General features: G+C 42.0%; 1 protein-coding gene across 3 annotated transcripts in view; it reads left to right on the forward strand.

Annotated features, from left to right (window-relative positions):
• The window catches only part of DOT1L (DOT1 like histone lysine methyltransferase), a 98,596-nt gene that overhangs the window by 34,699 nt on the left and 50,649 nt on the right, over positions 1–13,248 (forward strand). For all 3 annotated transcript variants that reach the window (XM_075070857.1, XM_075070856.1, XM_075070855.1), the window contains exons 6-7: positions 541–635; positions 3,620–3,682. In XM_075070857.1, coding sequence (XP_074926958.1) covers positions 541–635; positions 3,620–3,682 — 158 coding nt within the window. The remainder of the gene's footprint in view (positions 1–540; positions 636–3,619; positions 3,683–13,248) is intronic.

Genomic DNA, 13,248 nt, shown 5'->3' on the forward strand with positions numbered 1-13,248 from the left:
CCCAAAACTGGACACAGTACTCCAGATGAGATCTCACCAATGTCGAATAGAGGGAATGATCACATCCCTCGATCTGCTGACAATGCCCCTACTTATACAGCCCAAAATGCCGTGAGCCTTCTTGGCACACTGTTGACTCATATCCAGCTTCTCGTTCACTGTAACCCCTAGGTCTTTTTCTGCAGAAATGCTGCCTCGCCATTCAGTTCCTAGTTTGTAGCAGCGCATAGGATTCTTCCATCCTAAGTGCAGGACTCGGCACTTGTCCTTATTTGTATAATGGCAGTGGCTATTGTGCTAGGTACTGTACATTCTTATAGAAAGAGACAGTCCCTGCCCTGAAGAGCTTAGTCTGAATAGACAAGACAAAAGGTGAGAGGGAGAGATGCATTATCCACACTTTTTTGGGTGGGGAATTGATACAGATGTATGCAAGGATTCCTATGCGACTTTGCACAACATCTTGGTCTTTGTTTTAGAAGCAGTTTCCTGTGTATAGGGGGGCTTTTTTACTATAACCGTCTTTTTCTTTACCTGCAGGTGTGGGTCAAGTGGTGCTTCAAGTTGCTGCTGCCACAAACTGCAAACATCACTATGGTGTGGAGAAAGCTGATATTCCAGCCAAATATGCTGAGGTGAGTTACATCTCAGGGACTATGAGATTGTAGGTGTTTGATTCCAGAGCTGGTTCAATATCTTATGTCTTGCAGGTAACTGCTATGCATTACAAAGTGGGAATCCTGAGTTTGAATCCTAAACACTGTAGCTCCTTAAGTCAGTAAGGACTGGAAGCACAGCAGTGGTGCAAACGATGAGGGGGTTTTGTGCTTCCTGTTGCTCACTGGCAATGCTCACCAAGTGATCAGAAATCATTAAATGGTCTCTGAAGAGAGATTAGCTCAGGCCTGAGAGAAAACCAGGCGGAGTGAAGCTGGGTGATGATGGGAAGCTTATACAAAGGGAACAAAAGTCAAAAGGGAAGATGCAGGTTTAACCCAGACACCGTACTGCCTAAGCTGTGGATTTCAGGACCCTACTCGGGTCTGGAATGGGACTTTGAAAGGGCTGTGTCACAGAGGCTAATGCTGTGTAGGATTGAACGCATCTAGGGAAGGAGTTGAGCAAGACGACAGTATTGGGAGACAGAATAGCTGAAACTCGTAATCTTTTTTTAAAAAGCTGAAATCTGGATCATGCTAAGAATGTCCTTTAGCAGCCCTAACTCTCAAACCATTGAGCTTAGATACTAAAAATGTTAATATAGCTGGAGCTGCTGAGTGACTGAGACCTATCGATTGCACTGGAGTATTCAGTTAATAGCAATGCTCAGTATGTACCCAAATTAAGTACTTACGACAACGTCTCATAATAAGGCCGTTGTACTTAGGCAAGTAGTTTTCTTTACATTTCCATTAATTCTGTGTCAATGGGGACTTGCAAAGTTAATCAGCTCCAAGGGAAACAGGGAATCCAAATAAGTTGCAAGCAAACAATAAAAGTTGGTCACGCCTTGCAATAAGAATTTTGTACGTCCTCCAGTATGTTGCGTAGAGCTTCATGCCTTTAACACCTTGTTCAAACTAGTGGACTTTGGTCTGTTTCAAACACAAACTTTAGCTTCTTAAGCTTTAGTGCTTCCTTTTCAAGGATCTAAGTAAAAGGCTCTGATGCTATCATGAGTGCCACAGAAGGGCCTAGGAAATAATTTGTCCTTACTCTTCATAGTAATCCCTTGGAAATTTCAAGCTGGAACACTTTTACCAAATCTTTCTCCCTCACCTCTTTGCATGAGCATTCTGGCTTATTTTAGGGCAGCTCACAAAGGGTAGATCCCTGGCTCTTTATTTAGTAGTCATCACTATTTAAAAACCACTTACTTGTGAGAGAAAATACATATGGGGCCAGAGTTTTGTTTATGGACCATTTACACAGAACAGTGTGAAGGGGCCATAGTGTAAATGACAAGCAGGCAATAATTACATGAACTTTGCAAGCGCATGAAGAGAATATAAATTGTTAGGAGTACTAATCCTGATGGTGTCCCTTTTTAATAATGCCCTGTCAAGTATTTTATGACTTTACTGGGTGAATAAAGTATATAGGGTGACCAGATAGCAAGTATGAAAAAATCAGGACACAGTGTGGGGGGTAATAGACACCTGTATAAGAAAAATCCCAAAATACTGGGACTGTCCCTGTAAAATCGGAACATCTGGTCACCCTAAAAGTATACTGTGTTATCCTTGCACTTATAAATGGCTGTCCATTAGATTATCGACTTGACAACTGCTACAATTTAAGAATGTGTGAATCTACTCTTAAATAGCCTATCTGCTTCTTGCTGCATTTAGATTGGCTCACTTTTTTTCTCAACAGACGTTTTGTGTCAGTGATTGTATTGAGCTTGTAGTTGACTTTGTCCATAGTAACAGTTCTCTGATTACTGCATCACTTTATACAGTTTTTAAGCTTCCAGTTAAATTGGCAGGGGGGGGACCCTAAGTTTCTAGTCTGTGATTTTGAAGAAAATCTTCCAAAATGTGAACTGATGTTTCACTGTCTTGACTCTGGAGATTGAAACAATATTTCTGAATGGTGTGAACTGTCTTGTTGTTAACTGGGTGTGTTAACGCTGAAGCCTAATGGGAATACAAATGTCAGCAAAAAATGTTTCACAGCTGACATAACATCAGAAACCTCCAGTTGATCTGAGACTGTAAGTGGAGTTTGGGATGGTGGATGAAACTTGAATACCATTTATTTCCTCCCAGTCTGAGCCTGTATATGTGGACCTAATTTTGCAGTTACAGTAGGTCATAAATTGTTACTTTCTCGCTATTCCCAGTACATGTCCATTTTAGTTTTAAATGGGGTGAATAGTTATAACTGACCCTTTCTACCACAGTGCAGAAACATCATGTCCTCTATGCCCACAATTTATAGGAAGGGATAAGATTTTTAGATAAATAGTGGTGCTTCTTCTCATTAGCCCTAGACTATCTGGATGTGAAGGATTTTCAGCTCCTTTCTCCTGTGTCTGGCAATGGAAACCCACTGCCAACTAGTTGAGTTTGAACCATAGGTGCCTGCCATCCTATGCAACCTTAGTCTCGTTAGTCATAGATCAAAGTACACCCCCCAGCTGCTGGCAGTGTGTTGCAAGGCAACTGCAATAGCAACTGAAAGAAGCACGTCTACTTCTGCTTTCTCGTTCGCCCTAGCAGACCTGTCTTCACCCCCCCTTCGCTATCTGGGCTCCAGTAGGACTGTGCTCACTGCCTTCTGCTTGTTCTGGGATTATGCAGCAACAGTTGCACCGTCCTTGGCAGACCACTGAGCAGTGTCAACTCAAAGGCTTCCCTGGAGAGGAGAGAAGAGAGTAAGTCAGCCTTGATCCGTTGGCTCCAGTGAAGTAAAGGAGTTTCCCCATGGGAACTAGAAGGGTAGACCTTCAGTATGTGTCTATATGATTTTTCAGAAGTCCCATTCACGTGTTAATGGCAAAGAACTCTTACAGGCCAATGAGCATTGTCAGACTTGTCTCTTCTCCTCTCACTATCTCATAACTGCTGTTGCGAGATGTCCTAATGGATGGTTCTGTTTTTCCTCTCTCTTCTAGACGATGGACAGAGAGTTCAGAAAGTGGATGAAATGGTATGGGAAAAAACATGCAGAATACACAGTGAGTGAAACTCAGCTGAAAATCTTTGTGCTCCACTAATCATTACTGATGTTTAGAATTTACAGGTCCCCCTCGTCCCCTTCCCCAGACAAGAAGCAGCTTCCTGGCCTTTATCTTGCTGCTGCTGAGTGATGCTCTTTAAAATACATCTTCCCAGAGCCCTCCTGTTGACTCACTTGACATTTGGTGTGTGTTATTGCGAATGTTATTGAGGCTTGCAGAAATTCTTGGAAGACTTTCTTATAAACTCTCATTACTCAGGCTGTTTTCTGCTCCCACATTCAAACATCATTAAGAAAATTGTTCCCTGATTAGCCATTTACCTGTGAGAAATTCATGTAATCTTGTTCTCTAGTGGCTCTTTGAGAACCTTGAGAATACCCCTGCTTGTTCGTGTCTTTATCCCAACCTCCTCTTTAAAATAAATAAATAAATACGCGCACGCACACGCACACACACACATATATTATATATATATAAAATCTCATTTCAGGTCCCATGGCTGCTGTGCTTCTAGTCAAGGAGGGTTGAGTTGGGTCAGTGTTCTTCCCTAATCATTCGGAGGAATTGCCATTGGAATCTTCCCTTCTCTGAGATTTCACTAGCTACCACTGCAGCACTCTTAGCCTGAGAGCAATTGACCAGGAAACTGATTGTGGTCTCTCTCTCATGTGATTTTTTACACAGAGCTCTACGGCTAAGCTATTGGACCAGTCTGGTCCACTTGCCTTTGAATTTCCCAATATTATCAAATGGCCTCATGTTGGTAGCCAGGGTTTGCCATGAAGGAGGGATATGTTAATTTTACATTTGCAAAGAACTCAAGACTCAGAATACTCTAATAACCAGTGACCAGCCTTGTAATGTAAGGGCTCTCCTATTTCTTCTTGAGAAGTAGGCCATCTACTGGATTAAGGTGACAATGTTGCCTGTCTCAAAATATCTCCTTGCGGAAACTGACATATAGTGTGTGGCACTGTTCCTTTAGATGTATGCTGATTCCATGGTAGGAGTAGTTTGCAGTTGGATTAATGTCAAGGCTGCAAACTCTGTCCTGCTGTGAAACTGTATGCAGGCCTTCCTTCCCAGGAAATGGCCATATGGCAGGCTTCCAGGGTGCTACCCAGCTGGCATTATATGAAAGAAATATGTACTGAAGATGTTTCACTTTGATCTGTTAATTTAAAGACTAGGGAAGGAACCTAGACTGAAATAATATATATTCATTGCATGAGGCTACGAGTATTGCCACATTGTATATTATATATGGCAGAATCTGACACTATATAATGGAAACAATACGGCTTATTTTTGTTCAGATCTTTGGCTTTTATAACGTTTCCTTCAATGGTAAGGACTGAGGCCAACATTTTCAAACTTGCGTGCCTAAAGTTAGGCTCCCAGATACGTGTCTTGCTTTTTCAACACTTTTGAGCAGCTGAGCTCCCATTGAAGTCAATGACAGCTGGGGTTCATGGCACCACTAAAAATCAGGTTACCTTCTATATTGGGGTTCTCAGACTGGGGGGTTGTGACCCCTCAGGAGGTCACAAGATGGTTACATAGGGGTCTCAAGTGGCCAGCTTCATGAGGCTGGCAGCTCCGAGCCCCCATTAAATGAGATTACTTCCCTCTCATTTTTAATTTATAAGTGGGGTCACACTTAGAGGCTTGCTGGGTGAAAGGGGTGGCCAATACAGAGAGTTTGAAAACCACTGTTTTATATAGATGCCTAAATATGGATTTAGGCTTCTAACATTAGGTCAACTAGGTTTGAAAATTTTCTCATTTCCACCCCCTTATAATACATGGCAGATTTTTACTCACTTTTTTTTTTTTTTTTTTTGGGCTTCTAACACCTCTTTTTCATCACTCATCTGTTGGCAGTATGTGCATCTCTAACCCTGACAAGGATCAGATAATGAAGAATTTTCCCCAAAGTCAACATATCTTAGCTAAGGATATGCCCTGCTTGGTGGATTGCAATGGACTCTTTTCATAATGCTTGTGGCATGGACATTGGGTAACGGAAATGAGTCTCAAATCCTTCTATATTTAGTTCTCCCAGATGGCAACATGCTGAGAAGCCATCTTGTCTTTGGCAGTAAGACAGTAATTCCATCTATTACCTCTGTAGTAATACAGGCTGTTACCACCATGACTAGAATGCATTGGAAGGCACAAGGCTGAAAAGCTTCATCTGAGTGTATGGAGTGTAGTGGTGATAGACAATGCAACTGCACTTGAGAGCCCTCTTTTGCTGCTTGTAAAATGGCTTGGTTACCATCACCCAATATCTCAGAAAAGGGGCGCTTTAGATGTTTTCAGGGGGTTCTCGAGAGCCCTGTCGGTGACAATCATCATCAATATGACTAAGAACTGGAGTAGTTTGTGACCAGCAAGATTTTAACTGTGTAAAATCCATTCCATGCAAGTGGATTAAAACGTATAAAGTTTAAATATTTTCAGAAGATTAAAGGGTTGGGGGGGGAAGAGGGGAAGATTGGCAGAAATTTGTAGGAGCAAGTCTCCGATCCTAGCTGCTGCTTTGTATAAATTATATGGACAGTGGTATTAAGTTCATGCATATTGTTGCTACCTTGCTCCAAAAGTCAAAACTGTGACAGACATGAGACAGCAGTAAATCCTGCTGTTCCTCCTGCATGTTTTTTTTTTTTTTTGTTCACGGCTAGGTATCCATACCTAGGTATCCATAGTTCAGTTCTAATACAACTGGCTCTGTGTTTGTACTCTGAAAAATGACTGACAGAATAACATCTTGGTGTTCACATTGACTCCATATCCAGTGCACTCAGTTTACAAGTCAGATGATGGGTCTTCCCTAGTCCAGTCCCTCAAATGTGGCCTGGAATTTGAGAACTGAATTGTTCTCTCTTCTGGATGGAGCATCATCATCAGCAGTGGATTCTGAAATCAGAACTCATTTAAGAATTCTCTTGATTCACAGACCTAAACAAAGAAGTAAACAAAATATCTAGGTTGCTCTTCTGCATTCCTATTGCATTTGGTCTCCAGTGCTAACAAGAATAAAAAGGAATAAAATACGTTTTTAGTGAGAAGAGTCAGCATACAGAATTTGCACAGTCAGAATACATAGAGGCAGATCTGTTGAGTAAGCAGATGCCATTTTAACATTGTCACTTTTCAATCGATAATTGCATTGTAAATTTCTCCAGCTGGTGCAAAACATCTTGAGGCATTTTGGAGTCCAAGGCACTTGCTGAGCTACAGCTGCTAACAGTGGGTTATCACTGAAACTTAAAGGTATTTTGGGCAGGAGAGAGCAGAAGACTGGAGAAATTGGAGGAGAGAGGTTGCTTTTTTCTCCCCTTTCTGTGAAAATATATACCACTTGAAAAAACTCACCATCTGTGGCTATTAGTGCCGTCACGTTGTTTAGGACACCGTATCCCGCTGTGGATCACTTGAGTCTTTTCGACAAGAGTATTCCGCTACAAACCTAAACCCCATTTGTTATCTAATAATTCTTTGTTTTTAACTGTAAAAGAACATTTTCTAGTGTCTATTTCCATGAAACTGGAACTAGTTCCTTGAAAGTTTGCAAGGTTAGTTTCAAACTTTTTTTTCAGGGTAACTGTTGTCCCAAGGAAATAGCATTTTTCTTAGGTGATTAGAACTGGATAATTACATAGTCTTTCTCGGGGAATTTCTGCACATGTTCAGTTATCAAATTAAAGCTTAGAAACTCAGTATTGCAGTGAACACAGACATATGGTACTTCATAGTTTCCAAATGTAAATATCCCCACGTGGATCCAAATTCAGAACAATATCCAGGTATATAGGACATAACATTTGAGGAGCCACTTAGAAAAAAGTGCCTGAGTGTTCTTCCTAGAGTATCTTTGCAATGAATTCTGTGTCCTCAAATGCTTCCCACCTGTTGTCTTACCATCTCCCTAATAATAAAGGATGTATTCAGTGGTACGTGTACATCAGGAGAAGAGTTGTGTGTGCAAACTTGCTAAGCTGGCTGGGGAAAAAGAAGATGCCAAATTCACACATCTAATTTTCAGTATGGTGAAAGGCATAGCTTTTTCTTGTTTGGTCTGGATTGATGACAGAGCAATTCCCCTACTCCTTCCCTTCTGCCCCAAAGAGCTTGCTCTAGCCATAGGGGAAAATTCTTTCCAAGGCCTGAGCCTTGGCGTAAAGTGAAGGAAAATATGCAGACTCTTAAGGTGTGGCAGGGGTGTATGTCAGTGTTATACAGTGTGTAATCTTTCCTGACCCCACCTCCAGTGGAGTTATACAAGTTTCCATTGAGTCCTACTGTAGCTGTTCGTAGTCCCCAGATCCCTGCTGGAATGTAGTGGTGTTTTGGGGGCATCAATACAGCAAGTGGTCTGCTCCAGAGTTGCCTTAATGAACTTTTAAACCCAGTGTGAACACTGGTGTAAATTTGGTTGAAGATGAGGGTAAAACTAGGGTTCACTTTTATTTTGCAAAACCTTGTTTGTCTGGCTTTGGCTTTTTAAGAGTGGATTGGATCATAGCGTTCATTTTCCAGCCTTCCCAGTGCTTTGGTGTGGGAGGTACGAGGGCTGGGAATGAAGAGCAGGAAATCCAGATCAGAGAATCATAGAATTGGAAGGTCATCTAGTCCAGTCCCCTGCACTCGTGGCAGCCCTATGTATTATAATATATATCTGAGTCTAACTTTCCAAATTTCACTGAGACTGAAGATAGGTCAAATGGCTGCTTGGAGTTGTGCACTTGCTTATCCCTCTGATTCAAGCAGACTGTATCATAGTAGGAAATCTCGCTCGCCTAGGTATTTACTCACCCTGTCCCAACCCCACAAATGAGCTGGGGTGTAGTCCCTACAGCAGTGTCTTTTCTCCCTCTCTCTTGTAGCCTGCAGGCCTCACCTAGCTTTTCTGGTAGGCTTGGGTGTGTCCTGGATGCCATGTGTTGCCTTTTTGACAAAAGTCTTGCTTCAGAACAAAAACAGTGAGTTTTGTACAGGACTAATCAGTATCTCAAGCTTCCTTGATATCACTTGCACTGATGTATTTTGTAGACACATAACTGTCATTGCCTGTGCTTAAAAGCTTCCATTGCCTAACAGTGAGTTCTCTGCAGTAAGGGTGTGGGCAGGATGTGTATTTGTCCTAGATATTTTGAATGCCCTATTTCAGCGGGAAACTCGATGTTTTGGTATTTGAAAAGCCCTCCAAACGTCCCTTGTGGCTTTGACATGTTGCCACGTTTCAGAGGTTTGGATTATTGCCTCTAGTTATTTTTGCAACGAACAGGGGCTTAAAAATAACCATGTGTACTTTTCCAGGCAGAATTAACTGTTTTTGTGAGCCAAGCACTTTGCCCTGAGACTGTTAGAATAAGACTTTGTGTATTTATGGCATTGTGCAGTCAGAGCTTTACCACAGAGCCTTCCAACGCAGGTCTGGGGAAAGAATATTAGCTGCAGTTATATTTTGGAGCCCAAAGTTCTGGGAAAGGGGACTTGGCCTTCAGAAGCAGCTGTTATCTGTTATAATGAATATACCTGCAGTAGTGTGTTTTCTTGTTGCTTCCTATGGGTGTGACCTGCCAGTTTGCTTTGAGCTGGAGACATCAGCTACAGTGAGCATATTCCTGCAGTCTCTGAAGAGCCAACCTATCTGTCTGAAAATGGGAGGGAAAACTTGCCTCTGCTTCTAAATTTAGAAACAATGGGGGCTGGCTGCTCTCTGAAGTGGATTTCAGTGAGCTAATTATCCGTTTAGATAAAGCAGGTCCCCTGTGTTGTCTAATCAGATGAAAATATCTGCATTACAGATGGTCCTTTCCATTCATTATTCACTAAGGAGATTAAATTTCTGTGTGTGAGAGAGAGCACTGTGGGGGTGAGTACACTGATTGGAAGAGACTAAGTGCATCCCTACTGCTGCTCTTGCCATCTCACACTGACAGGCTGTGGTTTTCCTGTGGGACCTCGATCGTACAGCATTCTGTACTTAAGCTATGCAATAACCCATCAGAAGCTGGCTGTGTAGCTGTTTAATTACCAGGGAAGAGCTCAAATTTCCTTACTAGTTCTTGTTCCAAATGAAACTTGGGGATTCTTGTGTGTGCCACTTGTTTTGGTTACTGTTGGGAGATCTCAGTTTGAGAGTGACTTTGGGGATACTTGCGTTCTCCCTTGGGGTGGTGAAGATCAGTAGCACTACTAGGGAACTATGACCTGAGGAATGATGGGTGGTTAGTGCTCTTCGCTTCCCAAAATAATAATTAAAAAGCATCTCATACTATCAAACTTCGCAGCAGGCGGTTCTCCTGCCTTGTTGGCTGGAGGGATACTGCTACAGTAGGGATATAAGCCCATAAATGGTTTGATAACGACTAAGGGAGGATATGATTGAGGTCTATAAAATTGTGACTGGTGTGGAGAAAGTAAATAACAAAGTGTTTTTTATTCCTTCTCCTAACAAACGAACTAGGGGTCACTAAATGAAATTAATAGGCAGCAGGTTTAAAACAAACAAAAGGAAGTATTTTTTTCACACAACACACAGTCAACCTGTGGAACTCTGCCGGAGGATGTTGTGAAGGCCAAGATTATAACAGGGTTTAAAAAATGAGCTAGATAAGTTCATGGAGGATAGGTCCATCGATGGCTATTAGCCAGTGTGAGCAGGGATGGTGTCCCTAGCCTTTTTGCCAGAAGCTAGGAATGGGTGACAGGATGGATCACTTGATGATTACCTGTTCTGTTCATTCCCTCTGGGGCACCTGACATTGGCCACTGTCAGAAGACAGGATACTGGGCTAGCTGGACCTTTGGTCTGACTCAGTATGGCCGTTCTTATGTTCTCACGCATCACATAATTTCCACACTGCTTTTAAATAAGTGGTGGTGGATCACTGGTGCAGAATTCCTTTCCTTGCTTCCATTTTGAGAAATGTACCAGTACCTACTAACTGGAGATACGAAACTTTTATTACAGTGGTTCTCAACCAGGGGTCTGAGGCCTCCTGCGGGGGCTGCAAGCAGGTTTCAGGGGGGCAACGAAGCAGGGCCAGCATTAGACTCACTCAGACCCAGGGCAGAAAGTTGAAGCCATGCCGCCTGGGGTTGAAGCCCAGGCCCTGAACCCTGCTATCTGAGGCTGAAGCCAAAGCCTGAGCAGTGTAGCATTACGGGGGCCCCTGTGGCATGACACTCCAGGCAATTGCCCTGCTTGCTACCCCCTCATGCCGGCCCTGGCTTTTATCTGCAGAAAACCCATTATTGTGGCACAGACGGGCTGTGGAGGTTTTATAGCATGCTGGGGGGGAGGGGGGGGGGGGCTCAGAAAAAAAAAGGTTGAGACCTCCAGTTTTGTAACACAGTTGGGCCACAGCCACATTTAAACATGGCTATTTTTGTAGTGTAGAGGAGGCCAAAATGACTATCTTTTTTAATGGCAGTTTCCCGTTTCTGGTGCGGATTTTACCCAAGCACTGGCTAAATGTGGGTTAGCTTTTACAATACAAAGATAACCCCGTTCGAACATGGTTGTGTGGCCCACTTGAATTATAATATGGTGGCTACTTGGCTAGGTAGACAGGAAAAATATTTTCATGTTTAGCCCTGGTATGTGGCTTATCAGGATTAAAACGTAATTCCTTCATTTGGTTAACACACTCTTTTCCTGTTTGCACAGGTAAGATGAATCCATATATGGTTAGGTCGTAGCCATTTTTATAGGGACTTGAAATGTAATCAGTTTAAATAAATAAATAAATAATTTAAACATAGTTTCAGATGCTACTTCCAGCCCTGAGTCCTCCAACTAAATGGTTGGCTTTATAGTCTGTGCTTTCTCTGGGCTTATTCTTGGAAAGCTCCACACAAACAGGAGAAACTGACTAGACATGGGGAAACCGTGAAACTGACTCAACGCACATTGATGTCAAATGTACAAAGTAAACAGAAACAGAGACTTGTTTTACCCTCTGTCTTTTAGTCAGTCATTTGTGATATTACCTGTAACAATGATATTTAAGACTTTCAGACTGAAGTGTGCAAGTCTTTCAGACAATTACATTGAAAGTGTCCTTTTAGGTGGTGGCAGACCCTAAAAAATATATGTACTTAAGTGTGTGTTTGAATAATGTATTTTCCAGCCTCTCTGGTGTCGCATGATTATTTTAGCTTTTAAAAATGTTCAGGAGTTTTTGGCTTAGCTCCTCTTCCCATCTGATTCCAATCCCTAAAATGATGTTTATTCTGCAATAAGAGAGCATGGATTTAAGGTAGAGTTAATCTTCTATTTAACGGCACTGGATGATTATAAAATGGGTTTGTAGGCATTGTGCTCACAATGAGTATTTTAGCCTAGAGGTTAGAGACAGAAATGATAGCTCCATTTGCATTTGGAGTTTGTCTTCTGACCAACTGCTTTCATTTATAAAGTTCCTAATATAGGGCTGTAGGAATCTTCTTCATTCTCTTACCTTGGAGTCTGATGTTTATTCCCTGTTACACACTCTTTATACTGTTAAGATTTTGCAAACTCCTCCCCTCTACAAATGGAAGGGATCCCAGCACTTTTTTAGTTGCTGAGACTGTATACCACCCGCTGTAAAATTCACTGTGAATTACTGGTGTTGGGAATTGTTGTGGTCTCATCTACACATCAGGTAGAGAGGACTATTCTATTGCCCTGTCTGTGCTTGGGGAATTTTCTAAAAATGTCCCACCCCTGACAACACTGGGTCAGCTCCACTGGTATTAGAGATATTGGGCACCCTAATAGACAAGCTGCTGGTGTTTCTAACATCACATTGTTTAGATAACCGCACAGAATTACATAATCGTGTTAAATATGCTGACAACCCATCCAGCGCTCCCAATACTAACACCAAGAGGAGCTGTGCAAGTATTAGCAATTCTGGAAGTTTTTTTTAGAGACTGTCCTTAGTGTAGACAAAGGTCTATGGTGGTCTTCCTCAGGGATAAGAAGGCCTTAAATTTTGGTGGAATTGGACTTAGACTTGAAACAAATCACAGAAAATATAGACCTGATATTTTACATGGGCCAGTAGTAGAACAGTGTCCAGTGGACTCTGCTAGGGATCTTGAGTATAGTGAAACTCTGTTTACAATGAAATCGAATAAAGATTCCATGTTTCGATGCTTGTAGTGTGCAGACTGCAGTTCAGGGTCCATCAGTTCAGTGTGTTGATTTGGGAACAGAAGTAACTTTTTTTTTTTTTTTTTTTAAATTATAAAATTCCATTGTAATCAGGGAGGCTTGAATTTTATAGGAATCGCTCCCAGACTGACACCAAGTGTAATACTGGTGGCTAAAATTTCTAGAAAATCAGGTGGCAACTCAGGCAGGCTAAGATAACTAAAAGGCTGTGGCAGCAACAGTAAAGTATTAGCAGTTTGGATTTAGGACCATGAAGTCTGCTGTTCAAAGCAGGAAAATTGTTCATTTGTACTTGGGTTGTGTGGGTCTAGAGCTAACTGTCCAATTTTAGTTTTTTTGTGAACTTCACAATATTACAGTGGATGGTCTCTGGAATTGAGTA

This window comes from Chelonoidis abingdonii, chromosome 11 (assembly GCF_003597395.2).
Source record: "Chelonoidis abingdonii isolate Lonesome George chromosome 11, CheloAbing_2.0, whole genome shotgun sequence".
Classification (NCBI taxonomy): domain Eukaryota; kingdom Metazoa; phylum Chordata; order Testudines; family Testudinidae; genus Chelonoidis; species Chelonoidis abingdonii.